This window comes from Choloepus didactylus, chromosome X (genome assembly GCF_015220235.1).
Source record: "Choloepus didactylus isolate mChoDid1 chromosome X, mChoDid1.pri, whole genome shotgun sequence".
Taxonomy (NCBI): Eukaryota; Metazoa; Chordata; class Mammalia; order Pilosa; family Megalonychidae; genus Choloepus; species Choloepus didactylus.
Genome location: NC_051334.1, coordinates 192,339,692 through 192,359,241, shown reverse-complemented (window position 1 = coordinate 192,359,241; position 19,550 = coordinate 192,339,692). Strand labels below are relative to the sequence as shown.

The window sequence follows — 19,550 nt, the reverse complement described above, 5'->3', positions numbered from 1 at the left end:
AGAGAATGATGTATTGATGTCTCCCACAATTATTGTGGAATCATCTATTGCTTCCTTTAGTTTTGCCAATGTTCATCTCGTGTACTTTGGGGAACCTTGATTGGGTGTATAGACATCTGTGATTATTATTTCTTCTTGTTGAATTGTCCCTTTATTAGCATATAGTATCCTTCTTTGTCTCTTATGACATCATTGCATTTAAAGCCTATTTTATCAGAGATTAATATTGCTACTTCTGCTTTCTTTTGGCTGTAGCTTGCATGGAATATTTTTTTCTATCCTTTCACTTTCAATATCTTTGTGTCTCAGGGGCTAAGATGGGTCTCTTGTAAGCAACATATTGATGGTTCATATTTCTTAATCCATTCTGCCAATCTATATCTTTTAATTGGGGAGTTTAATCCATTCACATTCAATGTTATTACTGTGAAGGCAGTTCTTGAATCAGTCATCATATCCTTTGGTTTTTATTTATCAGATATATTTTTCCCTCTCTCTTTTTATTTCCTTCAACATGCTGTTCCAGTTTGCTAATGCTGCTGGAATGCAAAACACAAGAGATGAATTGGCTTTTATAAAGGGGGTTATTGGGTTACACAGTTACAGTCTTTAGGCCATAAGGTGTCCAAGTAATGCATCAACAATCAGGTACCTTCACTGGAGGATGGCCAACACCATCCGGAAAACCTCTGTTAGCAGGGAAGGCACGTGGCTGGCATCTGCTCCAAAGTTCTGGGTTCAAAATGGCTTTCTCCCAGGACGTTCCTCTCTAGGCTGCAGCTCATCTTCAAAATATCACTCTTAGTTGCACTTGGGGTATTTGTCCTCTCTTAGCTTCTCCAAAGCAAAAGTCTGCTTTCAACGGCCATCTTCAAACTCTCTCTCATCTGCAGCTACTCTCTCAGCTTCTGTGCCTTCTTCAAAGCATCCCTCTTGGCTGTAGCTCCTCTGCAAAATGTCAGCTGCACTGAGTTTCTTCTGTTTGTCAGCTCATTTATATGGCTCCAGTGATTTAATTTAGACCCACCCTTGATGAGTGGGGTAACACCTCCATGGAAATTATCCAATAAGAGTCCTCACCCACAGTTGGGTGGGGCACATCTCCACAGAAACACTCAAAGAATTACAATTTAATCAACACTGATACATCTGCCAACACAAGATTACATCAAAGATAATGACATCTGGGGGGACATAATACATTCAAACTGGCACAGCTGCCATTATGCAAAATACCAGAAATGGATTGGCTTTTATGAAGGGGATTTATTTGTTTACACAGTTACAGTCTTAAGGCCATAAAGTGTCCAAGGTAAAGCATCAACAATTGGGTACCTTCACTGGAGGATGTCTGATGGCATCTGGAAAACCTCTGTTAGCTCAGAAGGCATGTGGCTGGTGTCTGCTTGCTCCCAGGTTGCATTTCAAAATGGAATTCTCCAAAATGTTGCTCTTGGGGCGTTTTGTCCTCTCTTATCTGAAGCTGCTCTTCAAAATGTCACTGTCAGTTGCTCTGAGGTCCTTCTGTCTGTGAACTCCTTCATATGACTCCAGTGATCCAATTAGCACCCACCCTGAATGGGTGGGGTAACACCTCCATGGAAATTATCCAATCAAATGTTTCATTCACAGTTGATTGAGTCACATCTCCATGGAAACACTCACTCAAAGGACTCCAACCTAATCAACACTAATACATCTGTCCCCACAAGATTGCATCAAAAGACATGGCATTTTCTGGGGAGCATAATATAGCCAAACTGACACACATACCCTTACTAAAACTATTTAGTTCTGTGCCCTTCTCTAAACTAGACCTCTCTCATCTTTCTTTTTTCCTCAGCTGGTAGGGCTCCCTTTAGTGTTTCTTGCAGGGCAGGTCTCTTGCTACAAATTCTCTCAGCATTTGTTTGTTTGTGAAAAATTTAAGCTCTCTCTCAAATTTGAAGGAGAGTTTTGCTGGATAAAGTATTCTTGGCTGGAAATTTTTCTCTCTCAGAATTTTAAATATGTCATGCCACTGCCTTCTCACCTCCCTGGTGACCACTGAGTAGTCACTACTTAGTCTTATGTTGTTTCCCTTGTATGTGGTGAATTGCTTCTCTCTTGCTGCTTTCAGAACTTGCTCCTTCTCCTCAGCATTTGACAATCTGATCAGAATATGTCTCAGAGTGGGTTTATTTGGATTTATTCTGTTTGGAGTTCTTTGGGCATCTATGATTTGCGTATTTATGTCATTTAGAAGTGTTGGGAAGTTTTCCCCAACAATGTCTTTGAATACTCTTCCAAGTCCTTTCCCTTCTCTTCCCCTTAAGGAACACCAAAGATTCTTATATGTGTGTGCTTCATGTTGTCCATCATATCCCTGAGATCCATTTCATATTTTTTTATTTTTTTCACCATTCGTTCTTTTGTGTTTTCACTTTCCAATCTACTTTCTTCAAGTTTGCTTATTTGTTCCTCTGCTTCCTCTAATCTGGTGCTATGTTATCAAGAATCTTTTTAAGTTGATCAAAGTTTATTTCCATAAGATCCTCTACCTTTTTATTTACTCTTGCAAATTCTTCTTTATGTTCTTCTAGGGTCTTCCTCATGTCTTCTATATCCTGAGCCATGGTATTGGTGTTTGTGATTACTTCTTTGATTAATTTCTCCAAGTTCTGTGTCTCCTCTGGTTTTTTAATTTGCACATTTGGGTTATCCATATCTTCTGGTTTCTTCATATGCTTTATAATTTTCTGTTGTTTTTCACCTCTTGGCATTTGCTTATCTTGATAGGGTTCTTTTAGGCTATGCAGACTTATTTAAACAATTATCTATAATTTAACAGAGCTACAGCTTGGTGCAATGCACTTTCCCTGACCTACCTGCAGATGGCACTCCTGAGCCACTTCTTACCTTCCAGCCAGTTCTCCCCAACTTTGTCTATGCACTGAGTGGGGTCCAAACCATGTGGAAGTCCTATCAGTGCACCAATTTTCCATGTGCAGTGGGGACTGCCAACCCTGTTGTTAGGGGGCATGCCCTGTGCAGTTTAGCAGGGAAGAAGGCTTTAAGACCTAGTACTTCCAGCTGTTCCCAGGACTGTGGATGGAATACCCTGGGGCTGCAGCATGCATCTAAACCTTTAGCTCAAACTCCCCACAGTCCCTCTCTGCCATGGGCCCACAAGTCCCTGGGCTTTGTGTAGGGCTCCTGGCACTTCTGTGCAGCTCCCCTGCTCCTAGGTTGTATACTCCATGGGCTTCTGTGGAAGAGCAGTATGAACTATCATAAGCCAGCCAAATCCCAAATTTGCTTAAGGAAGCTCTCCAACATGGTGCTCCCAATTTCTTCACATCGATGCCAATACTTGCTATATTCTGTTTGTTTAATGAAGTTTTATTTTTAATTAGAGAAGTTATAGGTTTACAGAAAAATGATGTGGAAAATAATGAGTTCCCATAGACACTCCCCAACACACACCCAGTTTTCCCTGTTATTAACACTTTGCATTACTGTGGCACCTTTGTTACAAATGATGGAAGAATATTATTATAATTATACTATTAACCATAGTCTGTAGTTACATTATGGTTCACAGTTTGTGTTGTATAGTACTACGGCTTTTAAAAGTGTTTATTCTAGTAATGTGTATGCACCCTAAAATTTCTCCTTTTATCCACATTCAAATATATAATTCAGTGCTGTTAATTACATTCATAATATGGTGCTACCATCATTACCAAAGATTTTCCATCACCCCAAGCACATACTTTGCACAAATTAAGCACTAACTCCCCATTCCCGACCCCTGCCCAGCCCCTGGTACCCTGTATTCTAATTTTTGACTATGAATTTGCTTATACATTTGTCTTTTTGTACATTTGTTGTAGGGCAGGTCTACTAGCAATGCACTCTCTCTGTTTTTGTATATCTGCAAGCATCTTCATTTTTCCTTCATTTTTGAAAAACTGAATTTTCTGGATATAGAATTCTTGGTTAGCCTTTTTTTATGTGCAAACTATGTGGATGAGTGTGAATTTTTACAAATATGGAATCATATTATATTTTTTGGTTTTGTCCATTAATCATTTTTAAACTTTGCTTATGGTATCTTTCACCATACAGTTTAGAAAGTTTTTGTAGATAAACATTGCAACAATTTCATTTATGGATTTTCAGTTTTTTGTTTAGCTTAAGAAGGCCTTTTGCACCTTGAGGTAGTCAAAATCAGCAATATCTAATTTTTCTTCCAGTGCCTTTTAGTTTTATTTGTAGATTTTTGAGCCATCTGTAATTAATATTTATGTATAGGAAAGTTGAGAATCTAGTTTTGCTTTTTTTTTTAATGGATATTTAATTGCCCCAAATATGATTATCCCTATTTCTACTCATTCAAAATGGTGCAAATATTTATTGAGCACTGGCTATGTGTCTGGCACCATTATAGGCATAAATATTCTATCATATATTAAATTTCCATAAATACTGTCAATAAATTTATAGCTCTATTCTACTCTATTAATCTATGTATTAATACCTGCATCAGTTCCCCATTGCTTTAATTAGCATAGCTTTATCTTTCTGCAAACCCACCTCATTATTGGTTTTTTTAAAAATTTGGCTATTATTGGACATATTTTTTTCCAGATGGGCTTTAGACTTAGTTTATCAAATTCTTTAAAAATACCCATTGGTAATTGCATTTCCTTTACATGTTGATTTGGGTTAATTGATATCTTTTTAACATTTAAAAATGTATAATATAATATATTATGAAAAGCTTATAAAATATAAGTATACATATGTACCTGTCAGCTTTTGCTAGGTAAAGTCACAGTAACAAAGTATCCCAAAATTTCAATGGCTTACCACAAAAAAAGTTAATTTCTTGCTCATATTGCATATGACCTTAAATCTATTTTAGCTCTGCTACGTAGGCCTTCCTCATGAAAATCTAGAATTAGGCTCAAGGTCCAGGAGCATGAGATAGTTTCTACATCAGGTCCACATGTGGCGCCTCATAATCTGGAAACTTATTGTCCAGGTTTGCTAATGCTGCCATTATGCAAAATGCCAGTAATGAATTGGCTTTTATAAAAGGGGGTTTATTTGGTTACACAGTTACAGTCTTAAGGCCATAAAGTGTCCAAGGTAATGCATCAACAATTGGTACCTTCACTGGAGGATGGCCAGTGGTGTCTGGAAAACCTCTGTTAGCTGGGAAGGCACATGGCTGGTGTCTGCTTGCTCCCAGGTTGCATTTCAAAATGGCATTCTTCAAAGTATTGCCCTTGGGGCATTTAGTCCTCTCTTAGCTGCAGCTTCTCTTCAAAATGTCACTCTCAGTTGCTCTGTGCCTGGGCCTGTGTGGCTCTTTTTAAAGTACTCCAGTGATCCAATAAAGACCCACTCTGAATGGGCGGGGTAACACTTCCATGGAAATTATCCAATAAAAAGTTTCACTCACAGTTGATTGAGTCACATCTCCATGGAAACACTCAATCAAAGGATTCCAATCTAATCAACACTAATACGTCTGCCTCCACAAGACTGCATCAAAGATAATGGCATTTTGGGGGACATAATACATCCAAACTGGCAAACTTACAAACTACAACAATCAATTATCTCTTCACCACACAAACAACATGTAATGGTGAAACAGGGACAGGATAACCACAGTAAACACTTGCATTTAGAATGGGAAATAAGGGAGGGACAGTTACATGTATATTAGACTATTTGACATGTCCCATATTGCTCTTTTACTCTTGTCTTAGTTTGCTCATGCTGCAGAATGCAAAACACCAGAGATGGATAGGCTTTTATAAAACGGGGGTTTATTTCACTACACAAAACGTCCAAGGTAACACATCAGCAATCGGGTACCTTCACTGGAGGATGGCCAATGGCGTCCAGAAAACCTCTGTTAGCTGGGAAGGCACGTGGCTGGCGTCTGCTCCAAAGTTCTGGTTTCAAAATGGCTTTCTCCCAGGACGTTCCTCTCTAGCAAGCTTGCTCTTCTTCAAAACGTCACTCACAGCTGCACTCCGTTCAGTCTCTTTGAGTCAGCATGTTTTATATGGCTCCACTGATCAAGGCCCACCCTGAATGGGTGGGGTCACACCTTCATGGGAGTATCCCACCAAAGTCACCACCCACAGCTGGGTGGGGCACATTCCAAGCAAATCTAACCAGCACCAGAACGTCTGTCCCACAAGACCACAAAGATAATGGCATTTGGGGGACACAATACATTCAAACCGGCACATTCCACCCCCTGGACCCCAAAATGACATTATCTTTCCAAATACAAAATACATTCATTTCATCACAATACCACAAAAACTTAAACCATTTCAGTAGCAAAAGTTAAGTACAAAATCCCATCAAAATCAAATATAGGCGTGGTCAGTCCTAAGGCATACTTTTCCTTTAGCTTTGCATCTGTGGATTTAGAACAAGTTATATGCTTCCAATATACAAAGGAGGGACATTCACAGGATAAACATTCCCATTGCCATAAGGAGAAAGAGTAAGGAAAGCAGGGTTAACAGGACCGAAACAGTTCCTAAAACCCGCAGGACAAACTCTATTAGATTTCAAAGTCTGAGAGTCATTTACAGAACGACGTTGCATCCTTGGGGCTTGAGAGAGCGGGAGTCTAACCCTTCCCAAGGGCCTTTCTGGCAGCCCTTTCCTCTCCAAATGCTTAGGTGAGTGCTCCAACATTTCCACACATTGGGGAGACCACCTTCTCGGCTCCACCCTCCTCAAACATCGGGGCAGCTCCCGGATTCCCTTCCATCTCCGGGGCACACGCTCAACCCCTTCAGAACAGTGGGGTGGCAGCCAGGCTCTCCTCAATTCCCTGGAAATGTGCTCCACCCTCTTTGGGACCTGAAGTGGCAAAACTCTTCCAGAGCATCGAGGCGGAAAGCCCGCCCTCGACCTCCAGGGCAAACTCACCCTTTCCATGCATGTGGGCTGCTCCGCTCTCCCAGCCCGAGACCTCCTGACTCCAGACCTCAACCTCCATGGCTCTATCTTTGAAGAGATTTTTCCTTTAATTTTTTCCTTGTCTGTCTCCTCCAGTCCAGACCGGCAATGGCTCTGTCTATAAAGATCTCGCAAAAATTCTGTTGGCTTTGCATGAAGCACGCAAGGGTCAAAGCCATCAGACAATAGGACTTTCCACAAATCCTTTCTGCTTAACTCCTTTTCCAATCTTGGCTTGTACTGAAATGGTGGCTGGGTTCCATGTTTGGTTCCATCCTCACGTTGGGCTGTAGCTTCAGGGATTCCACCCCCTGGAAGCCTGTAATTTTCCAAGCCATCAACTTCTGGTTTCTTTGAACCCAAGAGTTCAGTTCTAAGTTTATCTCTCTCTGCTCGCATTTTACTATAAGCTGCAAGGAGAAGCCAGGATACGTCCTCCACACGTAGTCTGGAGATCTCCTCAGCTAAGTATTCCAGGTTGTTGCTTTTAAATTCTTCCTTCCATCTGACACCAGGACTCAATTTTGCCAAATTCTGTGCCACTTTAAAACAAGGATCGCCTTTCTTCCAGTTTGCAACAACACATTCATCATTTCTGCTCAAGTCCTCCTCAGAAGTATCTTTAGACTCCATATTTCCACAAACAGTCTCTTTAAAGCACTTTTGGCCTTTTCTATCAAGCTCCTCACAACTCTTCCAGAAACTCCCCATTATCCATTTAAAAAGCCATTCCAACATGTTTGGTATTTGCAAACTCAGCAGCAAAAGCACCCCACTCTCGGTACCAAAATCTGTCTTAGTTTGCTCATGCTGCAGAATGCAAAACACCAGAGATGGATAGGCTTTTATAAAACGGGGGTTTATTTCACTACACAAAACGTCCAAGGTAACACATCAGCAATCGGGTACCTTCACTGGAGGATGGCCAATGGCGTCCAGAAAACCTCTGTTAGCTGGGAAGGCACGTGGCTGGCGTCTGCTCCAAAGTTCTGGTTTCAAAATGGCTTTCTCCCAGGACGTTCCTCTCTAGCAAGCTTGCTCTTCTTCAAAACGTCACTCACAGCTGCACTCCGTTCAGTCTCTTTGAGTCAGCATGTTTTATATGGCTCCACTGATCAAGGCCCACCCTGAATGGGTGGGGTCACACCTTCATGGGAGTATCCCACCAAAGTCACCACCCACAGCTGGGTGGGGCACATTCCAAGCAAATCTAACCAGCACCAGAACGTCTGTCCCACAAGACCACAAAGATAATGGCATTTGGGGGACACAATACATTCAAACCGGCACAACTCTGATCTGTTTTTATCATTCTTTCTTTCTCTCTGTGCTTCAGTTTGTGTATTTTCTGTTGACCTATGGTACAGGTCACTGATTCTGTCTTCTGTGTCCAGTCTGCTGTTAAACCCATCCAATGAGTTATTCATTTTAGATATTGTATGTTTCAGTTCTAGAATAACTAATAAACTATTTTCATAGATTTGAATTCTCTGTTGAAATACTTTTAAAAGATGCCTAAGTCAAGAGTTGGAGGATGAGATTGGCAGTTGAGATGTCTACAAGGGAATTTTAATTCTTTTCACTTTGTGTTTTTAATGGAATTTTATTGAGATATATTCACACACTGTAAAGTCATCTAAAGTGTACAATCAATTGTTCACAGTACCATTACATAGTTGTGCATTCATCACCACAATTAATTTTTTGAACATTTTCATTACTCCAAAAACTAAGAATAAAAATAGAAGTAAAAAGGAACAACCAAAACGTCTCATACTCCTTTTCTCCCCCATTATTCATTTACTTTTTCCCCCATTTTTTCTACTCATTTGTCCACACACTGGCTAAAGGGAGTGGGAGCCACAAGGTTTTCACAATCACACAGTCACGCCATATAAACCATATAGTTATATTATTTTCACTTTGTTTTTGTGATTATATACCCTTTCTTATTTCATACTTTGTACAGGTGGAATTTTTTTAATTTTATTGACTTGAACCAACTCTTCTTTAAGCTCTTAGTTTGAAATTTATTAATTTTAATGTTTTTAAATTTTATTTTTAGTCACACATATAATGCAAGAAGTTCTCGTTACAGAGTTCAACCAATACAGATGTAGCTAATGTCCCTTTTGATCACTACTCCCAGGCTCAGGCCCCTATTTAAGCCCTATTATCAGTTTTGTGTATATCATTCCAGACCTTTTTTTGGAGGCTCATATTCTCTTTTCCCACACAATAACTATCCTCACTAAAAGGAAGGGATTAGTTTGGTCTCATTATAGCAGTGAAATTTTAAGTAAAAAAAGCCTATTTAAAAAAAAAAACTTAATTGTTTCAGCTCCAATCTTGGTCTGCCCTGACCCAACATGGTTTTACACCCTCAAAAATATGTTTTGAATATAATGAAATTGGGCTACCAATCCCCAAACTTATGATATAACTGTGCTTCTACTTTTAGTAAACACATTATTATGACTATGTAAATGTTATTTACTGGAACCAAACAGGATTACATTTCCCCTTTTAATAATGTGTCTATCTAGAACTGAGATCTGTTCCTACCCATTTGTGATCAGCTGGATTCTGTCTCTCTGAGGTGCTTTGATAGCAATTAGTTGCAGGATTGGATAACAGCTTACAAAAATAATTAGTCCACTGAAAACCTGAGTAGCTAACTGAAGCAAGAGGTTTCCATATATTTGTGGTGCTTACCAAATTCCAAACATGGCCAGGCATATTTCTGTTATTCTTGTAATGTCTTCCCTTTAGTTATACTCTTTCTATTTTCAGAGTTCTATCTTTTAATATATTCTCTTTTTGCTGGGAGATTGCCCTCCTGGAGCCATACATCTTCTTGTTCCAGTATGGGCTGGTTCTCTTTAGGCTCAGATTCAGTTATCAACTTGAGGCCTTTCTTCCCCCTCTTTAAGAATGGGACCTGGTTTCTGGACTGCATTCTTCCTATGTTTTGATAGATTCCTTTATTTTGGTGAAAAACATTCTCTAACCACCTCTTGAGAATGGCTTCACTAGAAATAGATTTCCTGAGTCCTTGTATTAGAAAATGTCTTTTTTCTCCTTTTCCATTTGATTGATAGTTTGGTTGAATGTAGAGTTTTAGGTTGGATGTAGTATGCAGTGATTCCAAAATGTATTTGAGCATAGAAAATTTTTTCCATGGACATCCAATTATCTCATGGCCTTCTATGGAATATACCTTTGGGAGTTTGCCTACTATAATTCATTGTATTTTTTTATAAGATAATCCTATTCATGGTAAAAATCAGTATCGCCAGCACTGTGGTAGATCCTAGACCTAAGTCCTGCTCCCTTGTGCTTTACTTACTTGTAAATTAGTGATGGCAGATGCTTGGTGCTATGCATGTGATTTGAATCCATTATAACCTAGGGTAGATACTATTAGCCTCATTTAAAAATTAGATAACTGGAGCTCAGAGAGCCTAATGACCTGCTCAGAGTCACACAATTGGTAAAAGGTAGAGTGAGGAATTGAATCCAGGCCATCTGACTCTAGAACTGTGTCACTATGTTATATAGTAGTCACTTCTAGCCTATTTTTAAACTTCCCTGAGTTGGCACTGTAGAGAGTTCTGTGTGACTACTAAGACTCTCCAACATTGCATATGTTACATTTCTCCATTTTCATCCCAATATATATTCATTTTTTAATCACCACCATTTCTCAAGGTCACAAACATATATAGAACAACACCACCAATGGAAAAGCCACTTTTACCACCATTGTTGAACTACCATCATGTGTGAAGGATTTAACCCAATGACCTGTCAAATGATGGTACTGACTAGTATATTTTCATTTATCTGAGAATAGGAAGGAAAACACAGAACTTACTTGTACTTGGGTAATGAGTAACCAGAATATTCTTCTTCCTCATCTCCAGGTCTGTGGGTTCTGGGGTGCCACAACTCAGACTTTCGGAACAGAGGCATGACAGCCTTACTGAAGGTTTCTCGCTGTGACAAGACCATTGGTGATTATTATGAGGACAAATATGAAGATATTCCAACCTATTCATTGAATGAAAACAGTACCATTGAACCCAGAAGCTTCTCCAGGAATTCAAGGCACTCTAGCACTAGACAAGCACAATTCAAAGCCACCCCAACTCCAGAAAATGACATAGGGAAAACTGACCCTCAGTTTGGAGAAAGAACACAGCTGCTTAAAGTACAAAGTATCTACCCTGGTGATTTGTTAATGCTCTTGAGACAGGACCACACTCCACATGGGTTATCCTTATCTGATCTCCAAGAAGCCACATATGAAGCTATTTCTAATGATCATTCACCTGTAACAAAAGAAAGTAAGGAAGGCCCTTCTACAGTGGCACACCTCAGGCCAGAGCTACATCAGAGTGGGGACACAGTATTAACTCCTGAGCTCGGCCTCCAATTAAGATTAAATGAGAATTTGGGGACAACTATAGCAGTAGAGCTAAAGAATATTGATTTAAAAGTTTCTAGTTCATTGAATAATGTAATGACTTCACCAACAATTCCATCAGATGACTTGGCAGCAGACACTGAAAAGACAGGTTCCTTAGGACCCCTGAATATGCCAGTTCACTTTAGTAGCCAACTAGGCACCACTGTACTTGGAAAAAACTCATCTTCTCTTATTGGGTCTGGTGTACCTTTGCACTTGAGTAAAAGAGATAAAGATTCCAAGTTGTTAGAAACAGCTTTAATGAATAGTCAAGAAAGTTCACAGGGAAAAAAGGTATCATCAATGGAGAGTGATAGGTTACTTAAAGAGAAAAGATTTCATGGACCTTCTTCATTGGCCAAACATAATGCTTTATTTAAAGGTAATATCTCTTTGGTAAAGACAAACAAGACACTCAATAACTCAACAACTAATGAGAAGACTCACATTGATGGTCCAACATTATTAAATGAGAATAATACATCAGTCTGGCAAGATATGATATTAGAAAATAATACTGAATTTCGAGATGTGACTTCTTTGATTCATGATGAAATGTTCATGGACAAACATACTATAGCTTTGGAAGTCAATCATATGTCAAACAAAACTATTTTGTCAAAAAATGTGGAAATGGTCCACCATAAAAAAGAGGGCTCTGTATCACTAGAGGCAGAAAATCCAGATGTGTCATTCTTCAAGATGCTATTCTTGCCAGATTCAGCAAATCTGATAAAAAGGACTCATAGAAAGAATTCCATGGGCTCTGAGCAAGGGCCTGGTCCAAAACAATCAGTATCTTTGGAATCAGAAAAATCCATGAAAGATCAGAATTTCTTTTCAGAGGAGAATATGATGGCAGTAGGAGAGAATGAATTTACAAAGGACAAAGGACTCAAAGAAATGAATTTTCCAAACAGCAGGAGCATATTTCTTACCAACTGGACTAATGTACAAGACAATGATACACAAAAGCAAGAAAAAATTCAGGAAGAGATAGAGAGGAAGGAAACATTAAGCCAAGAGAATGTAGTTTTGCCTCAAGAGTATACAGTGACCAGCACTAAGAATTTACTGAAGACCCTCTTCTTACTGAGAAGCAGGCAAAATGTTACTGCAGAAGGTTTAGATGAGGAAACATATGTTCCAACACTTCAAAACACCAGATCATTAAACAATTCAGCAAATAAAGTAGGGCCTCACATGGCCAATTTCTCAAAAAGAGGTGAGGAAGCAAACTTAGACGGCTTGGGAAATCAAACAAAGCAAGTGGTAGAGAAGTATCCAAGCCCCACAGGGATGTTTCTTAATCCAGGTCAGCGGAATGTTATTACTCAGCCTGGTAAGTTGACTTTGAAACAATTTGGACCCACTTTAGAAGAAATAGAGCTTGCAAAGGGGCTAATTTTGAATGACAACTCAACCCAGTGGTCCAGAAACATGAAATATTTGACCCAGGGTATCCTCACACAGGTAGACTACAACAAAAAGGAGAAGAGGGCCATTACACAGTCCCCCTTATCAGATTGTTCTATAGGGAGTCATGGCATTACTCAAACAAATGGTTCTGCATTATACATTGCAAAGGTATCAAAATTTCCATCAAATAGACCTAAAGATATGACCAGGATCCCATCCCAAGAGAACTCTTCTCACCAGCTAGCATCAGCCTGTAGTTCTACCTTTAGGGACAGGAGTTCTGGGGTCCAAGAAAGAAGTCATTTATTACAAGGAGCCAAAAGAAATAACCGTTCTTCAGCCATCCTAATGGTGGAAATGATCAAAGGTCAAGGAAAGGTCAGCTCCCTGGGGACAAGTGCTACAACCCCACTCATGTACAAGAAACTTGAGAACACCACTGTCTTGAAACTAAGCTTGGCTGAAGCATCTGGCAAAGTTGAATTGCTTCCTAAAATTCATGTTCTTCAGGAAGACCCTTTCCCTTCAGAAACTAGCAATGGTTCTCCTAGCCACCTGGATCTCATGGAAGAAAAACTCCTTCAGAAAACACAGGGATCTGTTAAATTGAGTAAAGAAAATAGACCAGGGAAAGTGACCTCTTTGAATGAGGCAACAGAAAGCTTTTCAAAGGCTCCCTATAAGCTGTTGGATTCCCTTGCTTGGGGCAACCAATATTCTACCCAGATACCAAGAGAAGAGTGGAAATCCCAAAAGAAGTCATCAGAACACACAGCTTTTAGTACAAAAGACACCATTTCTCCCCTGACTCCTTGTGAAAGCAATCATGCCATAGCAGCAATAAATGAGGGACAAAACAGTCCCCAAGGTGAAACCACTTGGGCAAAGCAAGGAGAGGCTGGAAGTTTGTGCTCTCAAAACCTACCAGGCTTGAAACACCATCTAAGAGAAATAACTCTTACTACTCTTCCTTCAGAGCAAGAAAACATTGACTATGATGATACTCTCACAATTGAAACTAAGAGGGAAGATTTTGACATTTATGGTGAGGATGAAAATCAGGGGCCCCGCAGCTTTCAAAAGAGAACGCGACACTATTTTATTGCTGCAGTGGAGCGGTTCTGGGATTATGGGATGAGTAGATCTCCTCATACTCTAAGAAACAGGTATGGATCCATTGGTTATTCCTTTGTCCTGCTATTGTAACCTTTGAATTTAGTAGGTGCTGAAACAATAGGAAAGGCACATCCAATCTGAGGAAGAGAGACTCCAGGTGGCAAAGTCTAGATGAATCCAGTGAGTGAATGGAAGGTTAAAAGATGACAAAAACAATAAGAGTTAGAGGGTGGCATGAGCCTCTTTCTCTTGGGGACAGGTGGGGGATGGAGAGAGAGAGGAAGGTTACAAGGGGGTAGAGGAGTCATGATCATGAGGCAGCTCTGGGGAGCAGGAAGTCAACCTCACTTAGCCTCATGGGTTACAGGGGAAGTCTTATTCTCATGAGAGAGCCTGAGAGAGGCAGGAGGAATAAGTGAAGTGTTCAATAAAGAGGTTAAGATGTAGAGAAGGTTGTTTTCCATGGTATATGGGGTCCAGAGGGCCCCCAGAGGATTTTATTGTTAGGGGATGTTTTGGTTTGCTAAAGCTGCTGGAATGCAATATACCAGAAATGGGTTGGCTTTTACAATGGGGATTTATTAGCTTACAAGTTTACATGGTAAGACCATGAAAATGTCCAAATTAAGGCATCAACAGGATGATACCTTAACTGAGGAAAGGCAGCTGGCATTTGGTGTCCCTCTGTCACATGGGAAGGCACATGGCAATGTCTGCTGATCTCCCAACTTCTAGTTTCAAAATGGCTCTCAGCTCCTGTGGGTCCTCCTTGCTTCTCCTGGGGGCAAACTCTGGATTACATCTCTTAGCTTCTCTGAGCTGTCTCCAAAATGTCTTTGCCTTTTATCCTCTCATAAAGGACTCCAGTAAAGGATTAAGACCCACCTTGAATGGGTGGGGCCACATCTCAATTGAAACAACCTAATCAAAAGGTCCCACCCACAATAAGTCTTCACCCACAAGAATGGATTAAAAGAACATATTCTTTTCTGGGGTACATAACAGCTTTGAACCAGCACAAGGGAGCAGAGGGAAGTTGGGTCAGAGGAGGGATAGTACAGAGAAATTAGAAAGAGAAACATAAGAAGAGTCAGACAACAAATATTTATTGAACACCTACTACATTCCAGGCACTTTTGTAGGCATTGGAGTACAGCAGAGTAGAAACTTACATTCTATTGGGGAAAGCAAGAGATGATAAATTAGTAGAAAAATAAATAAGATAATCTTAATGGTGCTATTCAGAAGATAAAATAGAATAATATGATACTGACTGGTGGTGCTACCTTAGCTGGGGTGAAAGTTCTCTTTGTGGAGTTGAGACCAGCATGACTAGAGCACAGACAAGAATTGGGGGTAGTGGGAAGTGAGGTGATAGAGATGAGCAGAGGTCAGACAATCTAGGACTTGGAGGAAAGGTAAGCATACTCTTCAGTACTCCTTGCTACTTTCCAACCTTACTCTCTTCCCTCATGGGAGCCCTTATTGCTGCATAGCAACCAAACTGTATTTCCTTAGTCCACTCTCCTGGACCTCCACCCTACATCTTATCCTTTTTCCTTAAATCTCCACAACACCTTTTGCTGCATTCTCACTCTTAGCTGATGCTATGCAGTGAATTTTCACAGACTCCTAACACCACATTTACCCTCTTACCTGCATCTGTACCTATACACTCTGCTTTTATGCTTATGACAATAAATGGACTGGCTGTGCTCCTAACTAAGGCCAACCTCTCCAGTTTTGCACTTGATCCATTCCTTTTCACCTCATGAGAAACACTGCTCCAAAAATTCACCCTTTCTCTCTTGTATCATCAGTTTCTCAATCTCTGCTTGATCAGTCCTATCAGCATCATCATGTTATTATTTCTCTCATCTTAAAATGAAACATCTATCTTGAACCCCCTTTCACTCAAGATACTACCTCTGTTTTTTCCTCTTACCTTTACAGAAAATGTCTTAAAATAGTTGTTTCTACTTGCTACCTTTGCTTCTATTCTTCCCATTCTGTCTTTAACCCACACCAAGAGGTTTTCATCATGATTGTCCCATAAAAACTACACTTTTCAAGGCCACTGTTGATCTTTACAGTATTAATTCTCAGTAATTATCTTTAGTTGAACCCTCAGTAGTATTTAATATTTAATTACTCCACCCTTGATATAGGTTCTTTGACACCACTTTTCCTTGTTTTTTTCTACTAAACTTACTGCCCCATCTTTCTCAGTTATCTTTGCAAGTATTAGTTCTCTGACTTCTCCTCTTTTCTGTTTACATTCACTCTCTTGATGATCTCATCAGGCTCCTGGTTTTAAGTACCATCTACATGCAGATGATTTCCAGTTGTATATCTCTATCCCAGATCTCTTCCCTGAACTTGAGATTCACATATGCAACTCCCCACCTTAACTTTTTAAACATTGGTCTCTTAATTTCTGCCCCCCCCCCCCATAACCTGCTGTTTGCTCAGCCTTTTCCATTTCAGTTAATGGTCACTCTCTTCTTTTCATTGCTCAGACCCCAAACCTTGAAGTTATTCCTAGCACCTCTCTTTCACACTCTTATCTAATCCATAAGAGGATCCTGTTGGCTTTAACTTCAAAAAAAAAAAAGAATTTTATTATGGACTGAGCATTATGTAAGATGAAAATATACTGAAATAGAGAGGTAGAGATGGTTGAGTGGAAACAAAGTAGTTTCCACCAGGAAACAAGGAAATATGTGCACTTAAATGTTACTGTGGTAGTATCTGAATGCTGAAGAAGAGGTGTTTTTCATTTTTTAAAATCTTTTACTTATCTATATTTTCAAATTTTCTACAATACATGTGCACTGCCTCTATAACAATAAAAGACCATTAAAATAATAAACCAACTCTATAAAAAACCATCCTGATCTAAACCATGTGATCAACGCACCCAAATTATTGCAATAGCCTCTTAATTGATCTTCCTGCTTCTACCCTTCCCCCATATGGTCTTATCTCAACATAGCAGCTAAAGTGATTTTTAAAATTATAATTCTGATTATTATTCTTTGCCCAAAATCCTCCAATTGATTCTCATCTTACCTGGAGTCCAAAGCCATGGCCTTCATTTGAAGCACAGTTTCTATTGGTATTTACCTTGGATTGGGTAAAAGTAAAGAGATGTTATTGCTGTAGCACTGAAACAACTACAGCAAGAAGCAATGGAGGGAGGCTGCCTGATACAATGGGCTGAGCAGCTCCTGAAATTTTCTCTGATGCCCTCTGGTTCTAACTATTTGACTGCTATAGGTCTAGTTTTAAAACTAACTCTACAGAAATAAAGTGAAAGGTACCCTGGCATAGCCAGTTAGTTCATTGTGCCATCTTAATGAGACCTACAAAATTCCACATGATTGTGTTAGCTGAGACAGTTGCCAGCCAACACAGTCATAATGGTCATTTTTCTTAATTAGTACCCAAAGAATTCAGAGAGACCCAAAAGGTAAAAGTGACATAACAGGGAACCAAAAAATGAAATACTAATATGATATTGGTGAGCTTATCTTGTATTCATGCCATATTTAGACACCTCATGTTGCCATAGATACTGCTGAGTGTCTGTCTTTTCACTTTCTTAAATTTTTCATTTTGAAAGGATTTCAAACTTACAGGACAGTGGCAAACATAATATAAAACCCACATAGACAACGCCAACATACCTTCCAGATACCCAGATCCATCAGTTTTAACATGTTGCACCATCTGATGTATCATTCTATCTATCCTCTATCTGTTGCCTATCTTTCTATCTATTCTCTAAACATTTGACAGTAGGTTGTGTACATTGCACTTTTTGAATGCTTAATACTTCCAAGAACATTTCCTAAGAATTAAGATATTCATTTATGTAACCACCCTAAGTGCAGTTATCAAGCTCAAGAAATTTAACTTTGGTATAAAGCTGACAGTCTGTATTCCATTTTTTGTATGTCCCAATAATGCCCATTTTGGCATTTTCTCCTCCAATATTAGGTCCTGTCCAAAATCATATATTGCATTTAATTGTCTCTTTAGTTGCTCTCTTTTTTTAAATTGTGCCATCATATATACAACATAAATTTTCCCATCTCAACTACTCCCAAGCATACCATCCAGTGGGATTAATCACACTACCATCACCACTGTCTTCCAGAGTGGTTGCATCATTTTACATTCCATCAGCAGTGAATAAGTGTGCCTATTTCTCCACATCCCTTGCTACTTTCTGTTTGAGTATTTTTAGGACTAGCCATTCCAGTGGGTGTAAGGTGGTATCTCACTATGGTTTTGATTTGCATTTCCCTAATAAACCGTATGTGATTTGACCTGATTTCACCTGATTTCACTTTCTGCAACCTCTCTGCCCTCATCTTCTACCACTGTTTCTACCACTGGCCTCCTTGTTCTCAAATTTCATTATTTCAGTGAACAGACCTGAAGGAAGCATTTATCACGCCAATCTATTTTTGAACATTTTCCTTATACCAGACAGAATAAAAATAAGAATAAAAAGTAAAAGTAAAAAAGAACACCCAAATCATCCCCCCCACCCTATTTTTCATTTAGTTTTTGCCCCCGTTTTTCTACTCATCCATCCATACACTGGACAAAGGGGAGTGTGGTCCATATGGCTTTCCCAATCACATTGTCACCCCTCATAAGCTACATTTTTATACAGTCATCTTCAAGATTCATGGGCTCTGGGTTATAGTTTGATAGTTTCAGGTATTTACTGCTAGCTATTCCAATTCTTTAGAACCTAAAAAGGGTTGTCTATATTGTGCATAAGAGTGCCCACCAGAGTGACCTCTCAGCTCCTTTTGGAATCTCTCTGCCACTGAAGCTTATTTCATTTCCCTTTCACATTCCCCTTTTGGTCAAGAAGATGTTCTCCATCCCATGATGCCAGGTCTACATTCCTCCCCAGGAGTCATATTCCACTCCCGTTGCCAGGGAGATTCACTCCCCTTGGTGTCTGATCCCACGTAGGGGGGGAGGGCAGTGATTTCACCTTTCAAGTTGGCTTAGCTAGAGAGAGAGGCCACATCTGAGCAACAAAGAGGCATTCGGGAGGAGGCTCTTAGGTACAATTATAGGGAGGCCTAGCCTCTCCTTTGCAGCAACCGTCTTCCCAAGGGCAAGTTCTGTGGTAGAGGGCTCAGCCCATCAAACCACCAGCCCCCTATGTCTGTGAGCACATCAGCAACCATCGAGGTGGGGAAGCCCAACACCCCTGCATTCTCCACCAGCTCCTCAGGGGGGCTCTGCATACTTTTTCATTGTTTTTGATTTTTTTTAATTAACTCTTTTTTAAAATTAACTATATCAAAATTTTTTTAAAAAAACATACAATAAAAAGCATTTCAAACAAACTGTAAGAAGGGAGTAAGAAAAAGACAACTAACCTAGAATAACTACTTTACTTCCAACATGTTCCTACTCTACCCCAAGAAAATAACCTAATATAGCAGCATTTCTGTGAACTTGTTCCTGCCATACCCACCAGAAATTAACAAACCATAGTAATTCCTGGGCATTCCCAGAATGTTAA

General features: G+C 39.7%; 1 protein-coding gene across 1 annotated transcript in view; it reads left to right on the top strand.

Annotated features, from left to right (window-relative positions):
- Nucleotides 1–19,550, top strand: part of F8 (coagulation factor VIII) — a 208,982-nt gene that overhangs the window by 157,231 nt on the left and 32,201 nt on the right. Inside the window, exons 14-15 of the mRNA XM_037820964.1 lie at nucleotides 10,911–12,781; nucleotides 13,043–14,040. Coding sequence (XP_037676892.1) covers nucleotides 10,911–12,781; nucleotides 13,043–14,040 — 2,869 coding nt within the window. The remainder of the gene's footprint in view (nucleotides 1–10,910; nucleotides 12,782–13,042; nucleotides 14,041–19,550) is intronic.